The sequence below is a fragment of the Dipodomys ordii genome, unplaced genomic scaffold (genome assembly GCF_000151885.1).
Source record: "Dipodomys ordii isolate 6190 unplaced genomic scaffold, Dord_2.0 Scaffold94, whole genome shotgun sequence".
In the NCBI taxonomy this organism is placed as follows: domain Eukaryota; kingdom Metazoa; phylum Chordata; class Mammalia; order Rodentia; family Heteromyidae; genus Dipodomys; species Dipodomys ordii.
In genome coordinates, this window is record NW_012267310.1 from 3,832,734 (window position 1) to 3,855,663 (window position 22,930).

At 46.3% G+C, this 22,930-nt stretch overlaps 1 protein-coding gene across 1 annotated transcript in view; it reads right to left on the bottom strand.

The window, feature by feature from the left end:
* Positions 1-8,006: 8,006 nt before the first annotated feature.
* Acot9 (acyl-CoA thioesterase 9) overlaps positions 8,007-22,930 on the bottom strand; it is a 34,122-nt gene continuing 19,198 nt past the window's right edge. The window contains exons 9-16 of the mRNA XM_013026543.1: positions 19,752-19,825; positions 12,504-12,571; positions 11,094-11,205; positions 10,852-10,942; positions 10,601-10,686; positions 9,062-9,149; positions 8,790-8,940; positions 8,007-8,295 (exon numbers count right to left, since the gene is read on the bottom strand). Coding sequence (XP_012881997.1) covers positions 8,213-8,295; positions 8,790-8,940; positions 9,062-9,149; positions 10,601-10,686; positions 10,852-10,942; positions 11,094-11,205; positions 12,504-12,571; positions 19,752-19,825 — 753 coding nt within the window. The 3' untranslated portion in view covers positions 8,007-8,212. The remainder of the gene's footprint in view (positions 8,296-8,789; positions 8,941-9,061; positions 9,150-10,600; positions 10,687-10,851; positions 10,943-11,093; positions 11,206-12,503; positions 12,572-19,751; positions 19,826-22,930) is intronic.

Below are 22,930 nucleotides of genomic sequence, written 5' to 3' on the forward strand. Positions count from 1 at the left end.
CCAGTTGGACCACAGCTCTACTTTTAGCTTTTTCTGTGTTTAATTGGAGATAAGGGTCTCAAGATTTTCCTGCTTGGGCTGTCTTTGAATCACAATCCATAGATCTCAACCTCCTGAGTTAGATTACTGGTGCAAGCTACTGGCGCCTGACATGAGCATGGATTGGGGCTTGAAGTCAGAGTCTCACACCATTGCTTAGCTTTGTGTGATTATAGCGGTACTAGGATTTGAACTTGGGTCCTTAAGCTTTCTCTTAGCTTTTTTCTAAAGGTTGTTGCTCTTCCACTTGAGCCACAGCTCACAGCTTTTTACTGGTTAAAAAGATTCATGAGTCCTGCAGTGGCTCACAAATGTAATCCTAGCTACTCAGCAAGCCGAGATCTGAGGATCAGGGTTCAAGCCAGTCCGGGCAGAAAAGTCTGTGAGAGGCTTATCTCCAATAACCACCAGAAAACTAGAAGTAGAGCTGCGGCTCAAAGTGGTAGAGCTCTAGCCTTGAGCAAACAAGTTAGGGGACAGTGCCCCAACCAAGTCCTAAATTCAAGCCGTAGGACTTAAAAAAATATCCCAGATTTGTCTGCCCAAGCTAGTTTCAAGCAACATTCGGACCTGAGCCACATGAGTAGCTGTGATAATAAGTATGAGCCACTAGTGCCCAACAGCATCCTCCATTCATGGAAAGAAAACAAGATAAAATACTAATCCTCTACCCAACTCTCAGGACTACCTCATTACAGACAAGGTGAGACCTCAGGTATGGAGAAGCACTGTTTCTCAAATACACTGCGTGTCCAGAAAAGAGCGTACTGAGCTAAATTACCCCCAAGTTTGCTTCAGATACTGCACAGATCAAAATCATTTCATGACAGTAATTTCATCTAGAAGCAACTGTGGTGACTAAAGGATACAGATTTCCCCAAATTTTGCGGGAGGTATTTGGGTTTTGTTTTCTATCTATCCTGGGGCTTGAACTCAGGAATTGGATGCAGTCCCTGAGCATTTGCTGAAAGCAAGCACTCTACCACTTGAGCCAAAATTCCACTTCTGGCTTTTTATAGTTAGTTGGATATAAGAGTCTCATGGACTTTCCTGCCCAGGCTGGCTTCAGGCTATGATCTTCAGATTTCAGCCTCTTGAGAAGCTGGGACTATAGGCATGAGCAACTGGTGCTGCCAGACTATGTGTTTTAAGACAGGGTCTCATGTAGCTCAAGGTGACCTTGAACTCTCCATTGTACTGTCACTGGGATTACAGATGAGCATCCCTGCACACATTTTTGCTCTATTTTTAGATAGGCTCTAGCTTTTGCCTGGAGCTCCCACCAACCTTGTTTATAACTGTGTACCAACATACTTGTTTGCTGAGACAACTTGGTTAACGGTTTGTCTGAGCAACCTTTATAATGGAGCCTTTTCCATCTCAGCATAAGGGGGAATCAATTAGGCCTGAGCAAATGCCTGGCCATGAGTAATAGACACTGGCTTTATAGCCCTTAAAATTAAAATTTACATAATGGCTGCCCGTGCCTCATGGTTGCAATGTTTGCACTCAGAAGGCTGGGATCGGAATATCAAAATCTGAAACCAGCTTGAGAAAAAGTGTGAGGCTCATCTCAATCACAAAAGGTCAGAAGTGGAGTTCTATCTCAAGTGGTAGAGCTCTGACCCTGAGCAAAATGGGACAGTTCTTGAGTTCAAGTGACAGTAACCTCACACACACAAAAATGAACCTATGTGCTGGTAATAAAAATACTACTTTGAGCCAAGTTACTCAATTCAAAAATTTTAACAACTGTTTTGAGGGCTGGGAAGGTGGCTCAGTGATAAAGTGCTTGCCTTGCATGAGGCCCTGAGTTTGATTCCTCAGCACCACATAAGCAGAAAAAGCTAGAAATGGCGCTGTGGCTCAATAGTAGAGTGCTAGCCTTGAGTTGAAGAGCTGAGGGACAGCGCCCAGGCCCAGAGTTCAAGCCCCATGACCGACCAAAAAAAAAAAACAGTTTTAACTTTCCTCCCAAATCGCAGGTATAAACGCCAGCAAAGAAAGGAGGTGGAGTGCAAGCAGGGAGTGAAGGAAATTCTGGAATGTTAAGACGCCCCGAGTCTGGGGTCAAAAGGGTAACACTACACCCCACAGAGGCCCTGACCCGCCTCGACCACCCAGCTCTGACCCTGAGCAAAACCTAAGAAACAGTTCTTGAGTTCAAACACCCGTAACTTCACACACACACCAAGGAACCCACGCGTTGCTAGTACTAAAAAATATGGCTCTGAGCCCAGGTTCCTCCATTAGCTTTTATTTTTGCCAGTCCTGGGGCTTGAATTTTATTTTTGCCAGTCCTGGGGCTTGAACTCAAGAGTGTCCACACTGTCCCTCAGCTCTTCAGCTCAAGGCTAGCTCCCTACCACTTGAGCCACAGCGCCATTTCCGGTTGTTTCTGCTTCTGGGATGCTGAGGAATCGAACCCAGGGCCTCGTGCATGCAAGGCAAGCACTCTACCACTGAGCCACCTTCCCAGCCTCAATTCAAAACCCACTTTCCTCCACAAGTGCAGGTATAACTGCTCAGCCAAGGGGCGGGGAGGGGGGAACGGAAGTGAACAGCAGGAGTGTTGAGGCCACAGAGTGTGTGGGGGTCACCTGACACCCCACCGGAAGTGCACGTGAGCCTGCTTCCCGCGCTGCTCTTCTGTGGTAGACAGCGCCTCAGCTGCACCGCAGCAGCGCCTCAGCCGGCGCAAGGCCTCCACTGGGCCTCGGCCTCCCCCTTGGCCTGGCCTCAGCCTGACCAGCGTCTCCCCCCCCCCTCAAACGACGGGACTCGACATGGCGCAATGTAATGTGGTGACCCCGTCCCTGGCGGACTTCCAGTGCCAGATCTGCCTAGAGATCCTGGTGGAGCCCGTGACGCTGCCGTGCCGGCACACGCTGTGCAAGCCGTGCTTCCAGGCGTCGGTGGAGAAGGCGAGCTTGCGGTGTCCCTTCTGCCGCGCCTGGATCTCGTCGTGGGCGCGGCACCACAGGCGCCGGGGCGCGCTGGTCAACGCGCAGCTGTGGGAGCAGATCCAGACGCAGTACCCGCGCGAGTGCCGCGACAGGCTGGCCGGCCACGTCAGCGCCGACTGGGCGGCGGGCGGCGCGGGCGGCAGTCAACCGGTGCGCGTGCTAAGCGCGCCCGGGGAGCTGCGGCGCGAGTACGAGCAGGAGGTGCGCAAGATGGAGGCCGAGCTGCGGGCCAGGCAGGAGGAGGAGAGCCGCGCGAGCCTCGACTACATCCACAAGCTGCTGGCGCGCGAGCGCGAGGAGGCGGCGGCGCGCGGCGACCAGCTGCGGCGCGACATGCGCCAAAAACTGAGGCAGCCCCGCCCTGGGGGAGCCGCTGCCGCCTCTGAGGAACATTCTAGAAAAGTGGGGCCCGAGGCCAAGAAACACAAGACCAAAGTAAAGCACGTGGAAAAGCCGCCTGAGGAGGCGCTGCCTCCCTCGCTGCAGCTCGAGCCCAGCCCGCGGCCGCCTCCACCCGGCCCCGAGGGGCAAGCCGCCTCGACGCGGGAACCGAACTCGCCGCCACAGGCTCCAGACCTCCATCCCGAGCTGCAAACACCAAGGCCAGAGCCACCGGGGGCAGGGGCGCCCGCAGGCCCCGCGCCATTGCGCCCTCAAGGCCGAGGTCAAGGCGCACCAAATGCCTTGCGTAAACAATTACGTGTCCTGTTGACTAGACTCGAACCCCGGGTTCTCGGCTCTGGCCTAGAGGCCACTGTGCGTCCCGGCAAGGAAGGGAGCGGGCCCGCCACGCCAGCCCGGGCGCCCAAAGCTGCCAGCGCCACAGCTGAGCGCCAGGGTGACCCGCACTGAGCGTGAGTGCGACCCGCGCAGGCGCAATAAGGCCTCCATGGCCAGCGGCCAGCCGGGCTTTTCTGCCACAAGTGACATCACTCCCCAAACTGCACGAGATCCACAGGTAACCATCACCCTCCCCACGGTCACGCCAAAGCAGCCAGCTTCAGAACAGAAACAGCAACCACAGCAACAGCGACCCACAGGGACAGCAAGGACCAGACAGGGTGTTGGCCTTACAGCTTCACAAGCAGCTGGATCGTGAAAAGTTATTGCAAACGGTCAGGGACGAGTACCTGCTGCAAGCTAAGTTCTCTCCTCCCGACGGTGAGAGAATGGTGCCGACAAAGGCCAAGAGGGCAACCTTTGAAGACGTAAACTGGTAGCATTTGAGAAGCGAACATCATCAACACTCATGTCAGATCCACTGGAAGCCTCGATAGACAATTAATATCCTAAAAATGTCCCTTTGGTATAGCTTCCTAGTTCATACGAGACTATTTGCCAAGTGTTTCAGAGGAACGCAAAGGCATGGATGGCTACTGTGTGCTTCACAACCCAATGGTGAAGCTGTCTGTTCAATTCGAGCCAAATCTTTAAACATGCATCCTTAAATGTTCAGAAAATTGCCATGTCCGGTAGATACACTTATCTATTTTGGAGCGGTTGCTGGGGTTTGTTGAGGAGGATGGTTTGGGCGGTTTTGGAGTGTGAATGCGCTGAACCTGAGCCTTCAACCCAGGCTCGAAGCTCTGTCCCTGAGCTTTTTGGCTCAAGGCCACTGCCTACTAGTTGCGTCCTTACTCCACTTTCATCAATTTGATGGCAAGAGAGAAGACTGTCATGGCACTTCCAACCCTGGCTACCTACAATCCTGGATTCTTACCTCTGAGACTCCTGAGTAGCTAGGACTACAGGCATGAGCCATTGTTGCCAAGCCTTTGTGTATGGGGGGGGCAGAGTTGGGGAGGGTTGGCCTTGTAAGACTAGGCCTCCTTATGTAACACAATCTGCATGATTCATCCTCCACTGTCACCCTCTGGAGTGCTGACATGTCTTTGCAGGCTGCCCCACCACACAGAGCTAAACTTAATCGTCTTTAAAGGGCAGTATGAGTCCACAAAAGAATATATGTGTGTTCCTTTCTAATATTAATGGTTGTTTTTGCTGTTCTGTGAGTAGCTGGGTTGAATGAACTAAGTCTGACAGTTGAAATAAATTGAAAAATGTATTGGAGAACTTCTTAAGGGGTCTCCTGCTCCCTAGGTCATGAATTATTTGTTCATGCCTTAAGTGGACGTGCACGCACCAAGCTGTACGTTAGATGCCCGTCGCCACTAATAATATTTTCAAAGCACAATATATTATAGGAGAGTTATGTCACATTATCTTATATTAAGGAACCCAAAACAACCACATTTACTTCATTGTAATATTTATATTGGCAATGACTTCTGTATATAGACAAATATACGGGAACTGGGCTTGATGGTACATGCCTGTAATCCTAGGACTGTAGAATCAGAGGCAAAAGGATTCAAGTCCCAAGCCAGTCCAGACTACACAGTAAGACCCTGTCTCAAGGGATGAAAGACAGATTAGAGAGATGCATATATAGATAGATGACCCTTAGATGATAGACAGATGATAAAAATGGTAGAAATGATAAGACATAAAATATATTTACAGGATAGATGCATAGATGATAGATTATAGAAATGATAGACATAAAACATACATAGATTAGAAAAATACATAGATACATAGACACATAGACAGAGAGGCAGACAGACTTTGGTTTTTCCCTGTCTTGCCTGGAAAGTGAAATTAGAAGGCAGTGTCTTATTTTGTGAAACTTAATTTTTAAAAATAAGATAAGGGCTGGGAAGGTGGCTCAGTGGTAGAGCGCTTGCCTTGCATGCTCAAGGCCCTGGGTTCGATTCCTCAGCACCACATAAGCAAAAAGAAAAAAGCTGGAAGTGGCGCTGTGGCTCAAGTGGTAGAGTGCTAGCCTTGAGCTGAAGAGCTGAAGGACAGGCCCAGGCCCAGAGTTCAGGCCTCACGACCGGACCCAAAAAAAATAAATAAATAAAAATAAATAAAAAATAAGATAAAATGTCCTGGATCTGCCGGGCGCTGGTGGCTCACGCCTGTAATCCTAGCTACTCAAGAGGCTGAGATCTGAGGATCGCGGTTCAAAGCCAGCCCGGGCAGGAGAGACTGAGACTCCTATCTCCAATAAACCACCAGAAAACTGGAAGTGGCGCTGTAGCTCAAGTGGTAGAGCGCTCGCCTTGAGCTGAAGAGCTGAGGGACAGCACCCAGGCCCAGAGTTCAAGCCCCACGACCTACAAAAAAAAAAATGTCCTGGATCTAATTGTAGCTTGCATTTGTCAAAGTTTTAGTGTCATTAAGGCTTTTTTGCTTGAATTTTGCCACTGAAATTGTTCATCATTGTGAACATAATGGCATCAATATCAATACTAAGCAGGTAATTTTGGAGACAATGCTGTTGCTACATATTCAGTGGAGCAAAGATCCAAACCCAGAGCTTCTGCATATGCTAGGCAAGCCTTCCCACTCTGATGCCAAGTCAAATTTTGATTTGCCCTTTCTTGATAAAGGTAATTGTCCTCTCATTAATAACTGGGGAGATATGAAGTCTAAGCACAAACTTATCAAACAAAAAGAACTGTCTTATTTTTCAAATTTCACTTTACGTTTTAGGATTAATATTGCAGTAGTCCTTAAATTAAAAGCTGTCTAATTAAACATTCACGAAGATAAAAACAGCTTATACTGCAGTATATATAGGATTTATTTAACTGGGGAGACTTCCTGACTAAAATTGTTTTATTTATGGAATGCTTCACAAATTTGCGTGTCATCCTTTCGCATTGCCTATGTACTCTTCTCTGTATCATTCCAATTTTTAGTATATGTGCTGCCGAAGAGAGCACTAAAATTGGTTTTAACATTTTTTTCTTTTTCTGTTTTTTGGGGGGTTTTTTTGGTGGTGGTCAGGCTTGAGCTCAGGACCTGGATGCTGTCCCTGAACTTTTTCGCTCAAAGCTAGTTCTCTATGCCTTTAAGCCACAGCGCCACTTCTGTTGTTCTGGTGGTTAACTGGAGATAACAGTCTCACAGACGTTCCTGCCTGGGCTGGCTTCAAACTGCCATCCTCAGATCTCAGCCTGCTGAGTAGCTAGGATTACAGGCGTGAGACTGGCACCCAGCAAGATAAATAGACGCCTTTCTGTTAGAAACTATCAAGTTTTATGTTCACTATCAGAGTATACTGCTACTTTTTTTTTCTTATTTTGGTAATAAAGGATGAAAATGTTCATTTTTAGAGAATACAGAAGCTGTACAGAGGTGGAGAATCTGAAATTAAAATCATTAAAAACAATACAGTTCTCATCTATTCTTTAATGGAAAGGGACCAGAATACTAATACTCCAGAAGCCAATTGTACATTATGGTGCTATTTCATCATCTTCAATTGTTTAAAAAATATTAAAAATTAAAACCACACCCGGATGCTAGTAGCTCACACCTCTAATCCTATCTACTTGGGAGGCGGATATGTGGGGAATCAGTCAGTGGTCCAAGAACCCTTTTCAACTAATACTTGGGTGTGGTGGTATGTGCCTATATCATTCTAGCTACATGGGAAGCTGAGATGAACAGTTCCAGGCCAGCCAAGGCAGAAAATCCGTGAGACATCTCAGTGGAAGGAGCTGGGTGTGGTGGTTTGTACCTGCCATTCCACCTATGGCTGGCAGCCTAAAATAGATCCAACATGTTGTAGGTGTGCATCATGCTAGAGCTGGGTGCTGGTGGTTCATGCCTGTAATCCCAATTACTCAGGAGGCAAAGGCAAGATGTTCTAAAATCTGAGGGCTGGCCAGGGAAAGTTAGCTACTTATGACTCCAAACCAAAGAATCGAAAAGGGGGTTCTGGGAGGCATAACCTAAATGTTTACAAGGCCCTCAGTTCAATCCCCAGAACTACAAAAAAGGCAACCAAATGCCCTGACCAGAAACTCTGTATACTGACATCTGCAAAATAAGACAAAAATATGTCTGGATGAAGAGCCGTTCCCCCCTCATTTCTTAGCAGATGTAGTGGGGGGCGGGGAGTCAACACAGGAGGTTCACAATTAATCTAGTTTGGAAGTTATTTATTTCTTAATTGCTCATCCACACCTCAGCCCATCCAGTCACTCTCTTTTCTGCCTTTCTGGTCATCCTACCCACTGATACCTTCTCCTCTCTGGAGGATGCTAAAAGCAACACAATTTGCTCAGGCCTTCAGCAGGCATTAGAGGTCATTGCCAATGGAGTGCTGGTGTGTAACAGGTGAGGTGTTCCTAGGGCTCCACGAGGTAGTCCTTTTTCACGGGGGCACTCATGGAGAGGAAATGCCGCTGCCCATCTAAATACAACATGGACTCTGAAACACAAGAAAGACAACCCTAGAGACAATGGAAGCACCTTAGATAATCATTCAAACTAAGTAACTATTTGGGACCACTGGGGCAGCAATGAACATGAAAACCCAGCAATGGGAACACAGGGCTGGGCTGGGGGCCTTGCGGAGCAAGCAAGCCTGGATTCCCATCCTTTGCCTTCAGCAGTTCTAGTCCTCCACCACCCCTGCTTGCTTAGAGCTGGAGCCTTGCCTGCCACAGCTGGCTGAGCAGAGCAGGGACAGTCAACTGAGGTCACATGACCTCATGAGCCTTCAAGGCTGCAATAGTGCGAAAGCAAATCTAAATTCATGCTCTAAAATGGATGCACTTGCTATAACAATTTAAAAGAGGGTTGGGTATATAGCTCAGTCATACAGTGTGTGTCTAAGTATGCATGAGGCACTGGGTCCCATTATGCACACTACAAAAAAAAATGTCTTCTTTACATTAGGGAGAAGCAATAACCACTGCTTACCTCCGTATGTTCTGGGGAAAACCAAGGGCACCTCGTTTTGTGATATGAATGTAAAGTGAAAGACGTTGGTGGTCATGTGTTCTTTATTGTGAAGAGAGGCCACTTCACTATGCACTCGCACTTGAATATAATTGTTCTGGGTAAAGCAGACCTAATCGATTGCAGTAAGGAAGGGAAAAAGAGCTATAAGTCAAAATAGTGGCTTTAGAACACAAGCAGCTCTCTTCTAAGCCCCAAAGATAAGCAAATGCCATTTCTCTGCACACACTCACCTGAGAGGAAAGAAAGAGCAGCGAGCCCACTTCCACAGGTTTCTGGAACATGATGTCATCTACTGTCACCACAAATGGTCTGGAACCTCTGTTGGAGAAGGAAAAATTTTAAGTGATGCAAAATTCAGATAATCTCAAACTTTTCTCCCTAACAAACAGCTTAAGCAAAATAAAAGGACACCCCCCCAAAAAAAAAAGAAATTAGCAAAGGAAGAAATGACAGGGTGCCAAGGGCCCATGCATGTAATCCTAGATACCCAGGCGGCTGAGATCTGAGGATCCTGGCTCAAAGCCAGCCTGAGCAGATAAATCCAAGAGCTCGTTAGCTCCACTTAGTAAAAAGCTGGAAGTAGAGGTGTGGCTTTAGTCGGTAGTGTCAGCCTTGAGCAGAAAAGCTAATAGTGTCAAGGCCCTGAGTTCAAGCCCCAGGACACGAGGGGGGGAGAGAGAGACAGAGGAGAGAGGGAGAGAGACAGGGGGGAGAGAGCAGAGAGAGAGAGCGGAGGGGAGGGAGGGAGGGAGGGAGGGAAGATCACATCAGGGGCTGGGAATGTGGCGTAGTGGTAGAGTGCTTGTCTAGCATGCATGAAGCCCTGGGTTCCATTCCTCAGTATCACATACACAGAAAAAACCAGAAGTGGCACTGTGGCTCAAGTGGTAGAGTGCTAGTCTTGAGCAGAAGAAGCTCAAAGACAGGGCCCAGGCCCTGAGTTCAAACCCCAGGACTGGCAAAAATCAAAGGATCACATCAGTGACAATGTAAGCAATGCTGCTGTGACCACATAAGGCCCCGAATCACTCTCTCTTCCCTTTATATATAGTATCAGCGATTTCTCTCAGTAGGTTTTTCTGAAGGCGGGGGTGCACTGGGCTTTAGACTCAGAGCCTTGTGCATTCTAGGCAAGCATGCTCTTACTTTATCCGCAAATCAGCCCCCCCCTCTTTTTTCACTTCAGTTACTCTGGATAGAGTCTTGTACTTTCTGCCTGGTGCCAGCCTTAGACTGTGACCCTTCTCTGTCTTCCAGCAACTGGGACCACAGCATGTGCAACATGCCCACTTGTAGGTTACACTGTTGGGGGAGGTGGGCCACACTAACTTTATGCCTTGGAATCATATCATCCAATCTCTACTCCCAAGTATCTGGGATTATAGGTATGTGCCACCATGCTAAGACCTCAGTAGGTCTTTAGTGTACTACCTTATAAAGTCAGGCCAACAGTAGTCAAGAATGAAAGTCAAGCCCAACTTGTATGAGTATGTCACTTACTTAAAAAATAATATATTCCTAGAGTGGGGATGTAGCTCAGAGGTAGAGGGCTACCTAAAATGCATAACGCCCCTAGATGGATAAGTGAATGGGTTAGATGGATAGGATGGATGGGATGGATGAAACAAAGATAGATATAGACACAGAAATCTGTAGATACACAGATAACATTATTTCTAAACACAACAAAGCACAAAGCTGGCTCCAAATATCAGTGGAATGATATAAATTGCTTCTTAGAAATTAGTACTGCCTTAAATCTCACTCACCCAAAGCTACAAGCAGTAGCCCATGCTAGCTCATATGCTTTCCTCATAATAAAACCACCAAAGATCCGATTGAAAATGTTCCGTTCCTACAGATATAAAAAGTATTAATATATACCAACTTACAACTGCTATGGAATACAAAATAAAGGAATTAATGATACCATAGAAAAAGGTTAGTTGGTGCAGTGCATCGAGACAAATATGAATGTGAGCTGGCCTAATTAAAAAATTCCCCACCAATTCCTAATTACCTGAGGGTGACAAATGTCCAAGCTCTTCAATTTTGTATCCTCCATCCACACTGCATTAGGGGGCAAAATGCGACTCTGAAAGCTTATAGTCCTGTACAATGGAGGTGAATTACACCCTGTTAACAGTATATTTTCTGCATTGAGAAGGAAAACATTTGCAAACAACTCCCAATATACTCAGGCAGGTGGGCATGCCTTGGAATCGTATCTTCCAACTGTCCATCCTCACCATCCTCACTTACTTGGGATCCAGCGTGCTGAGAAACATGTCGTGTATGGTGTTCCGCTCGTCAGCGTCAGGAGCCATTTTCAGTAAAGAAATGGAGCTCATGGAGATCCTTCTCCCCTTGTTCACTGGCCCATGAGAGAATGAGAAATGAGGATCCCGAAAGCCACAAGCCACAATCCCCCACAGGGCCTGACCTGCAGTGCTTTACAACCTACACAACTCAGTATTTCTGAATTGTAACACCCACTGCTACTTAGTTATAGATCTAAGAGAAGGCTGCAAAAGCCACATTAAATTTCAAATTCAAGACCGACGGTAGCTCAGTCCAGAAGCCTGGCAAGCTCCAGACCCTGAGTTCAAGCCTTTCTCCACTGAGATTCTTTTCTCAGGTGGAAATTATTCAGTTTAGTGTGTGAACACTGGCTTTTATCCTGATCTAAGAGCCCTGACCAACAGCCTAACCATTCAGATTCATTTCCCATTTCACTAAAAACAAGAAAACAGCCCAGTGCCTGGGGCTCACTCCTCTACTTTCGCTACTCAGGAGGCTGAGATTTAAGGATTAAGGTTCGAATCCAGTCCCAGCAGAAAAGTCTGTGAAACTTTTTTTGTTGTTGTTGGTTGTGGGGCCTGGGTGCTGTCCCTCAGCTCTTCAGCTCAAGGCTAGCGCTCTACCACTTGAGCCACAGTGCCACTTCCAGCTTTTTTCTTTTTGCTTATGTGGTGGTGAGGAATCGAACCCAGGGCCTCATGCATGCAAGGCAAGCACTCTACCACTGAGCCACCTTCCCAGCCCACAATCTGTGAAACTCTTATCTCCAATTAACTACAAAAAAAGAAGTGGATTTGTGGCTCAAGTGGTAAAGCACTAGCCTTGAGCTAGTCTAGTGCTAGTGCTTAACAGACACAACCTAGGCCTAAATCCAAGCCTCAGGATTAGCACACACCTATGCACACACACATACTCAAAAGATAAAACAAGCTGTGTGCTGGTGGGTCTTACTTGTAAACTTAGCTACTCAGGAGGCTGAGATCTGAGGATCAATGATCAAAGCCAGCCCGGGCAGCAAAGTCGACCTTTTCTATAACTAGCCCCCAAAAAACTAGAACCGCAAGTATGGCTGGTTTTTTTTCTTCTTCTCAATTTCGAGAAAGAAAACTGAGGGAAGGCCCAAAACCTTAGTTCTAGCCTCAGTATTGGTACCAAAAAAAAAGAGAGAAACTACTTCATTTAATGAATGCTGTCTCATCAATGAAGTCATTCAAAATATATACTCCAAGGTTCTAAAAAATACAGTATTTTTTAATTTCAATAAATTCTTAGCAAAAGACACTTGACATAAAGTCTACATAAAATCTTAAATGATCTCTTCTACAGTATAAATATATGCCTGGTCTAATTAATATAAACAAGTTAATATACATTCTCCTTGTTTAAAGATCTCTTCCTCTTCTGGGCTATCAAGGATGAGTGGATTCACAAATGCCGGTCTAAAAAAAAAAAAAGAAAACAATTCAGCTTAAGACATATCATCTAAACCCGGTGTGATAAGACACAAATGTCATCTCAGCAATAGGGACACTAAGGCAGCCAGAGCCCAAGCTCAAGGCTTGCCAGGGCTACACATTGAGTTCAAGGTCACCCTCAACTATACAGTGACCTTCTTCCTCAAAAAATGCTATTTTAAAGCAAGTGCCGGTGGCTCACACCTGTAATCCTAGTACTCAAGAGGCTGAGATCTGAGGATCATAGTTCAAAGTTAGCTCAGGCAGGAAAGTCTGTGAGACTCTTATTTCCAATTAACCACCAGAAAATTGAAGTGGTGCTGTGGCTCTAAGAGGTAGAGTGTAAGCCTTGAGCAGAAAGAGTTCAGGGACAGCACCCAGGCCCTGAGTTCAAGCCCCATGAACAACAACAAAAAATGCTAACTCCCTACTAGTTTTTTGGGTGGGGGGTTGTTTTTGCAGTCATGGAGCTTGAAGTCAGGGCCTCACAGGGACTCTTCTGTCCTGGCTGGCTTCTAACCACAATCCTCAGATCTCAGCCTCCTGAGTAGCTAGGATTGTAGGCGTGAGCCACTGGCACCCTGCTGCCCACCAGTTTTGCTACTTATTTTAGGTAAAGCTAACTGATTACATATGAACACTGAAATAATTAAGGAAGCCTTCTTGTTATAGAACACTAGAAAGTGCACATTATAAAAAGGATCCTGGCATTTGCCCAATATTTTAACTTGATTCTCATTATAGGAAACAGTCAGATATGGGCTATGGAACATTTTGAAGGAGTCCTCAAAAATGTCAGTGTCTGAGGAGGCTGAGATCTGAGGATGTTGGTTCAAAGACACCCTGGTCAGGAAAGTCTGTAAACTCTTATCTCCCATTAAGTACCAAAATGCTAGCTCTGAGCAGAAAATGCTCAGAGTACAGGACCTAGGCCTTGAGTTCAAGCACCAAGACAAACATACAAAACTATATCAATGTTGCTGGGCACAGTGCTTCAAACCTGTAACTTCAACTACTTGGAGGCAGAGATCAAGTGATCCCAATATAAAGCAGGCCTGAGCATAAAAGTTCCACAAAGACTCTGTATTAACCAATGCCTGGGTGCAGTGTTACAGACAGCCTGGGTATAAACCGAGAAGCTATCTTGAAAATTACCAATGCAAAAAGGGACTGCGAGTGGCTTCAGTGGTAGGGGACTTGGTTAGCAAGCACAGTTCCTGACTTCAAACTGCAATACCACCAAAAGCAAATGCCAATGTCTTAAAAGACAGAAAATGGTCCAGGCATCGGTGACTAACATCTATAATCCTCTGAGAATCATGGTGCAAACCCAGCCTGAGCAGACAAATCCAAGAAATTCCATTTCCAATTATGTAGCAAAAAACTGGAAGTACAGGTGTGACTCAAATGTTAGAGCACCAGCCTTAAACCAAAAAATTAGAACCAAAGACCCTGAGTTCAGTCCCCATTACCAGCCCCGGAAAAAGAAAACGGTGGGGGCCTTTCCTAAATCAACACAGTAATCAAATGCAATGTATGATTATTCATCAGATCCTAAATCTAGAGAAAACGCTATAAAGGATATTTTAGGAACAAGTTGAGAAATCTGAATATGGATGATATAATAGATCATGGCTTTACCACTAAGTTTCTTTTTCCTTTTTTTTTTTTGCCAGTCCTAGGGCTTGAACTCAGGGCCTGGGAACTGTCCCTGAGCTTTATTGCTCAAAGCTAATGCTCCACCACTTTGAGCCACAGCTTCATTTCCAGTTTTTAGGTGGTTAATTGGAGATGGGTCCTACAGACTTTCCTGCCTGGGCTGTCTTCAAACCGCGATCCCCAGATCTCAGCCTCCTGAGTAGCCAGAATTACGGGGATAAGCCACCAGTGCCTAGCTACATTTCTTAGATATAATATAAAGACATGAAGGTTATATAGGCGAGTTGTCTATTCTTAGGAGATACAGGCTAAACCACTGACAAGTAAAACCATCCCAGATTTCCATTCAGAAAATTCAAAAAAAAAAAAACATAGCAAGCACAGGAACCAGTGGCTCACGCCTATAATCCTAGCTACTCAGGAGGCTGAGATCTGAGGATCATGGTTCAAAGCCAGCCTGGGCAGGAGAAGTCTGAGAGATTCTTATCTCCAATTAACCAGCAAAAAGCCTGAAATGGAGTTGTGGCTCAAGTGGCAGAGCTCCAACCTTGAATGAAAAGTGCCTAGGCCTAACTTCAAGCCCATATTTTCAGAATGCCAAAGAGTAAGGCAAATGTGGTTTCCTGCTAACTGTGAATTTAGGTGCAGGTCATATAGGGGTTTGTTGCATTCTTCCTACTCTCCAAAATAAAAACTTAGGAAAACAGCTAGTTTCTTCACTGTGATAGAATCCACTAACTTATAGACGCACAAGTGGGTAGGAAAGGATTGAAATAGTTTAGAAAGTTAGAAGGCATTCTCTGAGAGCAACTTGAAGCAATGCCATCAGTGTTTGAAAAGCAGCTTATTGGCTGGGAATGTGGCTTAGTGGTAGAGTGCTTACCTAGTATGGATGAAGCCCTGGGTTTGATTCCTCAGTACCACATACACAGAAAAAGTCGGAGTGGCGCTGTGGCTCAACTGGTAGAGTGCTAGCCTTGAGCAAAAGCCCAGGGACAATGTTCAGGCCCTGAGTTCAAGCCCCAGAACTGGCAAAAAGAAAAAAGGAAGAAAGAAAAGCAGCTTCTAGGAGCAGCAGGACTAGCTGGGCATTAGTCCTTCCTCAGATCCAAATTAGTCAAGGTATTTTCCTCCTGTTCTTTTTGAAACTGGGGGCAGGAACAGTACTGCATTTGAACTCATAGCCTTGTGCTTGCTAAGCATGCACTCTACTGCTGAACCGCACTGCCAATCATTATTTGCTCTGGTTACTTTAGAGATAGAATGGCAATTCCTTCCCTGTGCCTTCATTTGGATCATGACCAATCTAGTTTCGGCTTCCATCAGGCCCAACTTCTTCCCAGGCATTTCTTTCCCAGGCTGGAACCACAACCCTGCTGACTTAACCTCACACATGGCTAGGATGACAGGCATGTGCTACTGGTGCTGGCTTAAATGTTTCTTTTTTCTTCCTGTGAGATAGGGTCTCATTAGGTAACCCAGACTGGTCTCAAGCTGGAAATGCTCTTGCCTAAGCCTCCTTAGTGCCACACCATGTGTGACATTAGGGAACTGAAGATTTTCACATAAAAAAAAATTCCTTGTTCATGATTCCTAAATCAAGCTTCTAGGACACATAAGACTTTCCATGGGCTGCCAGACTGTCCCACACAAAGAACAATCGAGTAACATCCCCTCCTACACCAAGTACACACTTTTCTCAGGTTGGATGCCTTTGGGCATAAATGTTGCTGGAACCAAGAATGTATTGCTTGAGTGCTCGCTTTAGCAGCACAGATACTAAAATTGGTTTGACGATTAGCACCGCCCCTGAGCAAGGATGACACACCAATTTGTGAAGTGGTCCATATTTTTTTTGAGAAAAGGGAAGGGAAGGGGGAGTTGGGAGGGAGGGGTAGGAATGTTTAAAGAGGCAACACTGACCAAAACGCACTGTTTTCATAAACTGCTTTTGTTGAATGGCAACTCTTTTGCACAACTACTTGAATTTTTTTTTAAACAATAATAGCTACTCTGGAGGCTGACATCTGAGGATCACTGTTCAAAGCCAGCCCGGGCAGGAAACTCCGTGAGACTCTTATCTCCAATAAACCACTAGAAAACCAGAAGTGGCGCTGTGGCTCAAGGAGCTGAAGAGCTGAGGGATAACGTCCAAGCCCAGGGTGCAAGCCCCATGAGTGACAAAAATAATAATTCAGTGTTTGAATAGGTACATGGATCATAGCATCATCACAGAGACAAAATGTGCGCCCTGAAATGCACCTGATACAGCATGAGGAACACAGTGACCCTGTGCCGAACCAGCCCTGTGCTTAATCAAGCCCACACAGGCTGGAGATCCAACTTGCATCAGCATTTATTCACTATTAGGGAGAGCGGGCCATCCAAGAACAAAAGGCAAAGCCAGCTGCCAGTGGCTCATACCTACAACCTACCTACTGCGGAGGCGGAGATCTGAGGGTTGAAGCTCAAAGCCAACCCAGGCAAGAAAGTCTATGAAAAAGAAAAAAAAGGAAAAGAAAGAAGGGAGGAGGAGGAGGAGATGAGGGGGGAGTAGAAGGAAGGAGGGGGAAGGAGGTGGTGATAGAGCTGTGGTTCAAGTGGTAGAGCAGTAGCCTTGAACAAAAGAGCTGGACAGTGCCCAGGGCTTAAGTTCAGGCTCCGGTACTGGCACATTAAAAAGAGAGAGAGAGAGAGAGAGAGAGAGAGAGAAAGTACCATGAATAAGTTGGAACTTGTAATGGAACAATGCAACCTGAAACAAGTTGGTGATACGAAGTCTAAGAGGGTAGTGGGGACACACAATGATGCTGGATTACAACACATTAGACAGATTGTACGGCTCTGTGAACACATGAACACTAAGATTGTACTCTTTCACACTGTACACTTTCAATGACTCAACTGTGTGACATATAAATGGTGTCTTTACTAAAACTGTTACGAAGTGGAACCATGGCTCAAGTGCTGGAGCACCAGTTTTGAGCAACGAAGCCAAGCAAGAGCATGAGGTCCTGAATTCAAGTCCCAGTACCCCCCCACACACACATACACAGAAGACATAAAATCAAGCATAATTTGTATACTTGAAGCAAGATGCCTGTAGCTCACTGCTGTAATCATAGCTACCTAAGAGGTCCAGATCAGGAAGATCAAGTTAGAGGCCAGCCAGGCTGAAAAGTTCACACAAGATAACTTTTTTTTTGTCAGTCATGGGGCTTGAACTCTAGGCCTGGGCACTGTCCCTGAGCTCTTCAGCTCAAGGCTAGCGCTCTACCACTTGAGCCACAGTGCCACTTCCGGTTTTCTGAGTGGTTGATTGGAGATAGGAGTCTCACGGTCTCTCCTGCCCAGGCTGACTCTGAACCTCGGATCTCACATCCTCTTACAGGCATGAGCCACAGGTGCTCAGCACAAGATACCATCTTAATCACTAGCTGAATGCAGAAGAATTGACGCTCCAGGACAGCCCAGACCAAAAATTCTGCATGATTCCATCTCAATAAAAGAAACTTGGTGTGGTAACATGTTCCTGTCATCCAGCTATGATGGGAAGCCTACAATAGGTTGCATTGTAGTACAAAAGCATACCTGGGCAAGAAGCAAAATTCTATCTCAAAAATAGGGCTGGGAAGGTGGCTCAGTGGTAGAGTGCTTGCCTCGCATGCATGAAGCTGTGGGTTCAATTCTTCAGCACCACATAAGCAGAAAAAAGCTGGAAGTGGCGCTGTGGCTCAAGTTGTAGGGTGCTGGCCTTGAACTGAAGAGCTAAGGGACTGCGCCCAGGCTTAGGACAGCACTCAGCCCCCATGACTGACAAAAAAAAAAAAAAAGGCAGAGCAGCTAAGCGCCAGTGGTTCATGCCTATAATCCTAGCTACACAAGGGACTGAGATCTGATGACTGCAGTTCATAGCCAGCCCAGGACAAATACAGGAGACTCATTTCCAATTAAAACTGCAAAAATCTGGTAGAGCTGCAGGCTCAAGTTGCAAAGTGCCAGTTATAAACAATAAAGGGAAAAATGAATACTAGGCCCTGAGTTCAAGCCTCAGAACTGATACACGAAAGCCTCAGAACTGATACACACATACATGCATACACGCATGCGTGCACGCACACACACACGCACACATACAGAAATACAATCAAGTGCAGTAAAATGGATAGAACTAGAGGGGCATTACACTAAGTGAAATAAGCCAAACACAGAAATAGAGCTTCCATATATGATTTTTTTTAAGTTGACCTGAGCCAGGCACCGGTGGCTCATGCCTATAATCCTAGCTGCCCAGGAGGCTGAGATCTGAGGATCACGGTTCAAAGCCAGCCTGGGCAGGAAAGTCCGTGAGACTCTTATCTCCAATAAACCACTCAGAAAACCAGAAGTGGTGCTGTGGCTCAAGCAGTAGAGTACAAGCCTTGACTGAAGATCTCAGGGACAGCACCCAGGCCCAGAGTTCAAGCCCCAGGAACAACAACCAATAAAGTTGACCTGAAGGTAAAATGGCTATTACTAGAGGCTGCCAATGTGTTGATGGATTTGATGCATGCTGCTGTGTAACTGTGTGGAAACACTACAATGAACCCCATAAATATGAATGTGCTAACACATAAATGAAATAGCTCCTTTTTAAAAAGATGCCTACATTATGTGGAAGTAAAATATTGTACCTGAGATTTGTTTTAAAATATTATACAGCAAGGCGCCAGTGGCTCACGCCTATAATCCTAGCTACTCAGAAGGCTGAGATCTGAGGAATGCGGTTCAAAGCCAGCCCAGGCTGGAAAGACCGTGAGACTATTTTTTTTATCTGTCATGGGGCCTGAACTCTAGGCCTGGGCACTGTCCCTCAGCTCTTCAGCTCACCACTTGAGCCACAGCACCACTTCCAGCTTTTTTTCTTTTTGCTTATGTGGTGCTGAGGAATCGAACTCAGGGCCTCTGGCATGCAAGGCATGCGCTCTACCACTGAGCCACCTTCCCAGCCCCTCTGTGAGACTCTTATCTCCAAAAAAAAACACCAGAAAACTGGAAGTGGCGCTATAGCTCAAGGGGTAGAGCTCTCTCGCCTTGAGCTGAAGAACTGAGGGACAGCAGCCCCATGACGGACAAAAAATATTATACATTTTCTTTTTGAGGGAAAGCAGTACTGGAGGATTGAACTCAGAGCTTCATACTTTTTGTTTATAGCAGGCACTCTACCACTTGAGCCATACCTACCATTCTAGCTTTTTGCTGGTTAACTTGAGATAAGAATCTCCTGGATTTGTCTGCCTCGGCTGGCTTCCAACTGCAATCCTCAGATTTTAGCCTGAGTAGCCATAATTATAGGTGTGAATTACCAGTGTTTATGTGTTTTCGTTCAAGAAAAACAGATAAATTTGCCAAAAAATTGCAATTAAAGCTACCGACGTCCAAGAAATGGGTATATGGAAATTCACTGTAGTCTTTTCTTTGAAATTCTTGAAAATAAAGAATTATGAAAAATAAAATCAGCAGTTACCCTTTATTTTCACAATCACGAGCCACCATTACAAACGTTGCATCCAAAACAGGACAAAATGCACCATCTTGCAACTAAAGAATAAAGGAAAGAAAACAGAGATATAACAACTGCATTCTTGGGGAATACCTACTATACCTCTGAGAGCATGCTTGCTTTGAGAGAGCATGAAAATGGAAAAAAAAAAAAAAAAAGAGCAGTGCATTCGTTCACCGCCATTCACACCGGGTCTGCCTTAAGCCAGGACAGCATAAGGATTAGAGAATGGCAAGATAACCATGGAGCCTTCCAGCCCTCGAAAGAGAAAGGCTGCGCACAACCCAATCACAACACCGTGTAACAAGTGGTAGGAGGGGCTATAGGACCCACAGGCTCTCCAGAAGCCTCAGCTCTGAACTTACGCCCATCACATGGAATCTGAGCTTCCTCAGGGCCCCTGATGGCTGGACCGCCCACCACAATCACAGAATCTAACACCGTCAGATGGTGCGCATGCCCACTGTAAGCCCACAGCCATGCCACTCTGCCCAGCACAGGAGCTCCCAAGAAAGGGTGGTCCAGTGATGAGTCTATGGATTAAGTTAAATATTGGCTTTGGAGGTTCTGGGGTGTTTATCTCTAGAAGCCTGTACTTCCAGGAGAGGCATATCATAAAAATAAAATAGTGAGCCAGGTACCTTAAGTGTATGCCTACAATCCGAGCTACTCAGGAGGCTGAGATCTGAGGATCCCGGTTCAAAGCCAGCCCAGGCAGGAAAGTCCATGAGACTCATCTCCAAAATAACCACCAGAAAACCGGAAGCGGCACTGTAGCTCAAGTGGTAGAGCACTAGCCTTGAGCTGAAGAGCTGAGGGACAGCGCCCAGGCCCAGAGTTCAGGCCCCACAACTAACCAAAAAAAAAAAAAAAAAAGGCGCAAAGCCATGTGCAAGCCTCAGTTGAGGCACACATGTGCATGCACATATGCACATGCGCACACACAGAGACACAAGGTAAGGAAGAAGCTATTTATAACCCAAAAATGTGTTCGGTTCCCTCCCCAGCAGATGATACCAGCCTCCACACTACTCCATGTTCAGGCCCTTTCTGCTTTCCCCCCACCTTTTTTGTTGTTGTTGTTGTTGGTCATGGGGCTTGAACTCTGGGCCTGAGCACTGTCCCTTAGCTCTTTAGCTCAAGGCTAGCGCTCTACCAGTTGAGATACAGCGCCACTTCCGGTTCTCTGGTGGTTTATTGGAGATAAGAGTCTCACAGACTTTCCTGCCCAGGCTGGTTTTTGAACTGCGATCCTCAGATCTCAGCCTTCTGAGTAGCTAGGATTACAGGCGTGAGCCACTGGCGCCCGGCATGCCTTCCCCTTTGAATCCTAATCACAGCTTCCACTAGCGCCTCATTGCTTCTAGCACCTGGGCTGCCAGTCTCCAAAACAGTGTAAGATTGCTTGCACGCTGTTTGCCTTCACACCTCCTCGTTCCTGCTAGCTGGGGCTAGTGAGAGTGGCTGGGACGTTCAGGCTGTAGAACCGCTCTCAGCCATGCCTCTCTGCCTGGCGCCTTTTCGCTGGGCACTTCCAGACACACTACTACCCCCCTCTACTCCATGCCTGGTCCCCAGGCCCAGTTCATCAGAGCTCACCAAGTCTACCCTTCCCAGTGCTTCGCCATGGGAGACAGGTAGAATCTCTCCATGTGGGAGGCATCCAGGTATGTGTAGAGGTAGGTGGGGCCCTACAGGCGGAATCAGAAAGCTAAACATCTCATAATGTAGAGGAGAACAGAATTTTCCTGTACAAAGGGCCAAGTGTTCTTGGCCAAGAAATGATGGTAATAATAAAACTTATTTTTTGTCGGCTGGTTCTGAGGCTTGAACTCAGGGCCTCAATCTTGCTTAGCTTTTTTTTTTCTTTTTTCCTCTCAAGGCTGGTGCTCTACCACTTAATCCACAGCTCTACTTCTCACCATTTGGTGATTAACTGGAAATAAAGAGTCTCCCAGGGCCAGGCGCCGGTGGCTCATGCCTGTCATCCTAGCTACTCAGGAGGCTGAGAATCTGAGGATCACAGTTCAAAGCCAGCCTGGGCAGGAAAGTCCATGAGACTTTTATCCCCCAATTAACCACCAGAAAACCGGAAGTGGCACTGTAGCTCAAGTGTTAGAACACTCGTCTTGAGCTGAAGAGCTCACGGACAGTGCCCAGGCCCAGAGTGCAAGCCCCATGACCAACAAAAAAAAAAGAGAGAGAGAGAAGAGAGTCTCACAGACTTTCCTGCCCAGACTGGCTTTGAACCGCAACTCTCAGATCTCAGCCTCCTAAGCAACTAAGATTACAAGTATGAGTCATAGGCACCTGGCTTATTACAACCACTGATTTGTAAAGCTATCTTGCTCTGTATGGTGATCTTCTTGTGGTCAGACTACTTGTCTTCACTCACCACAAAGACTGGCAGACAACATACACCTCAGCATAGACTAGGTGCTCAGTAAATTGCCAAATGAATGGGTGCCAGAAATGGGCTAGGTAACTTAAATTTGGATCCTGGTATTAAGGAGTATATTGGCTAGTGGAAGAGAAATGATGTGCTTGTAACTTGTTCTGTGGGAAGGGGTCCAGCATGAAGCATAGTAAGAATGCACACAGCACAGAGCCAGGGCACAGGGAAACTCAGGCAGAAGAAAAAGCATAAGCAACAAGACTCATTCACTCACTACTTAAATTGTGCCTTGTTTTTTTAATTATTTTTCTCTATATTGTAGGGCTTGAACTCAGAGCCTGGGCACCATCCCTGAGCTCTTTTTGATCAGGCTAGCACTCTACTACTTTGAGCCACAGTGCTACTTCTGGTTTTCTGGTGGTTAATTGGAGATACAAGTCTCACGGACTTTCCTGCTTGGTTGGCTTTGAACTGCAATCCTCAGATCCTCCTGAGTAGCTAGGCATAAGCAACCAGTACCTGGCTTAAATTATGCTTTATTGTAATGAACTTGCTAAAACCAAGCACTGGGAATGCAAACATATATAAACTCACTCTCTATTCTTAGGCTACTCAGCAACCAGAGGTGAATATTAAGAAGATTCCTAAGCCGGGCGCCAGTGGCTCACGCCTGTAATCCTAGCTACTCAGGAGGCTGAGATCTGAGGATCACGGTTTAAAGCCAGCCCGGCAGAAATGTCCGTGAGAC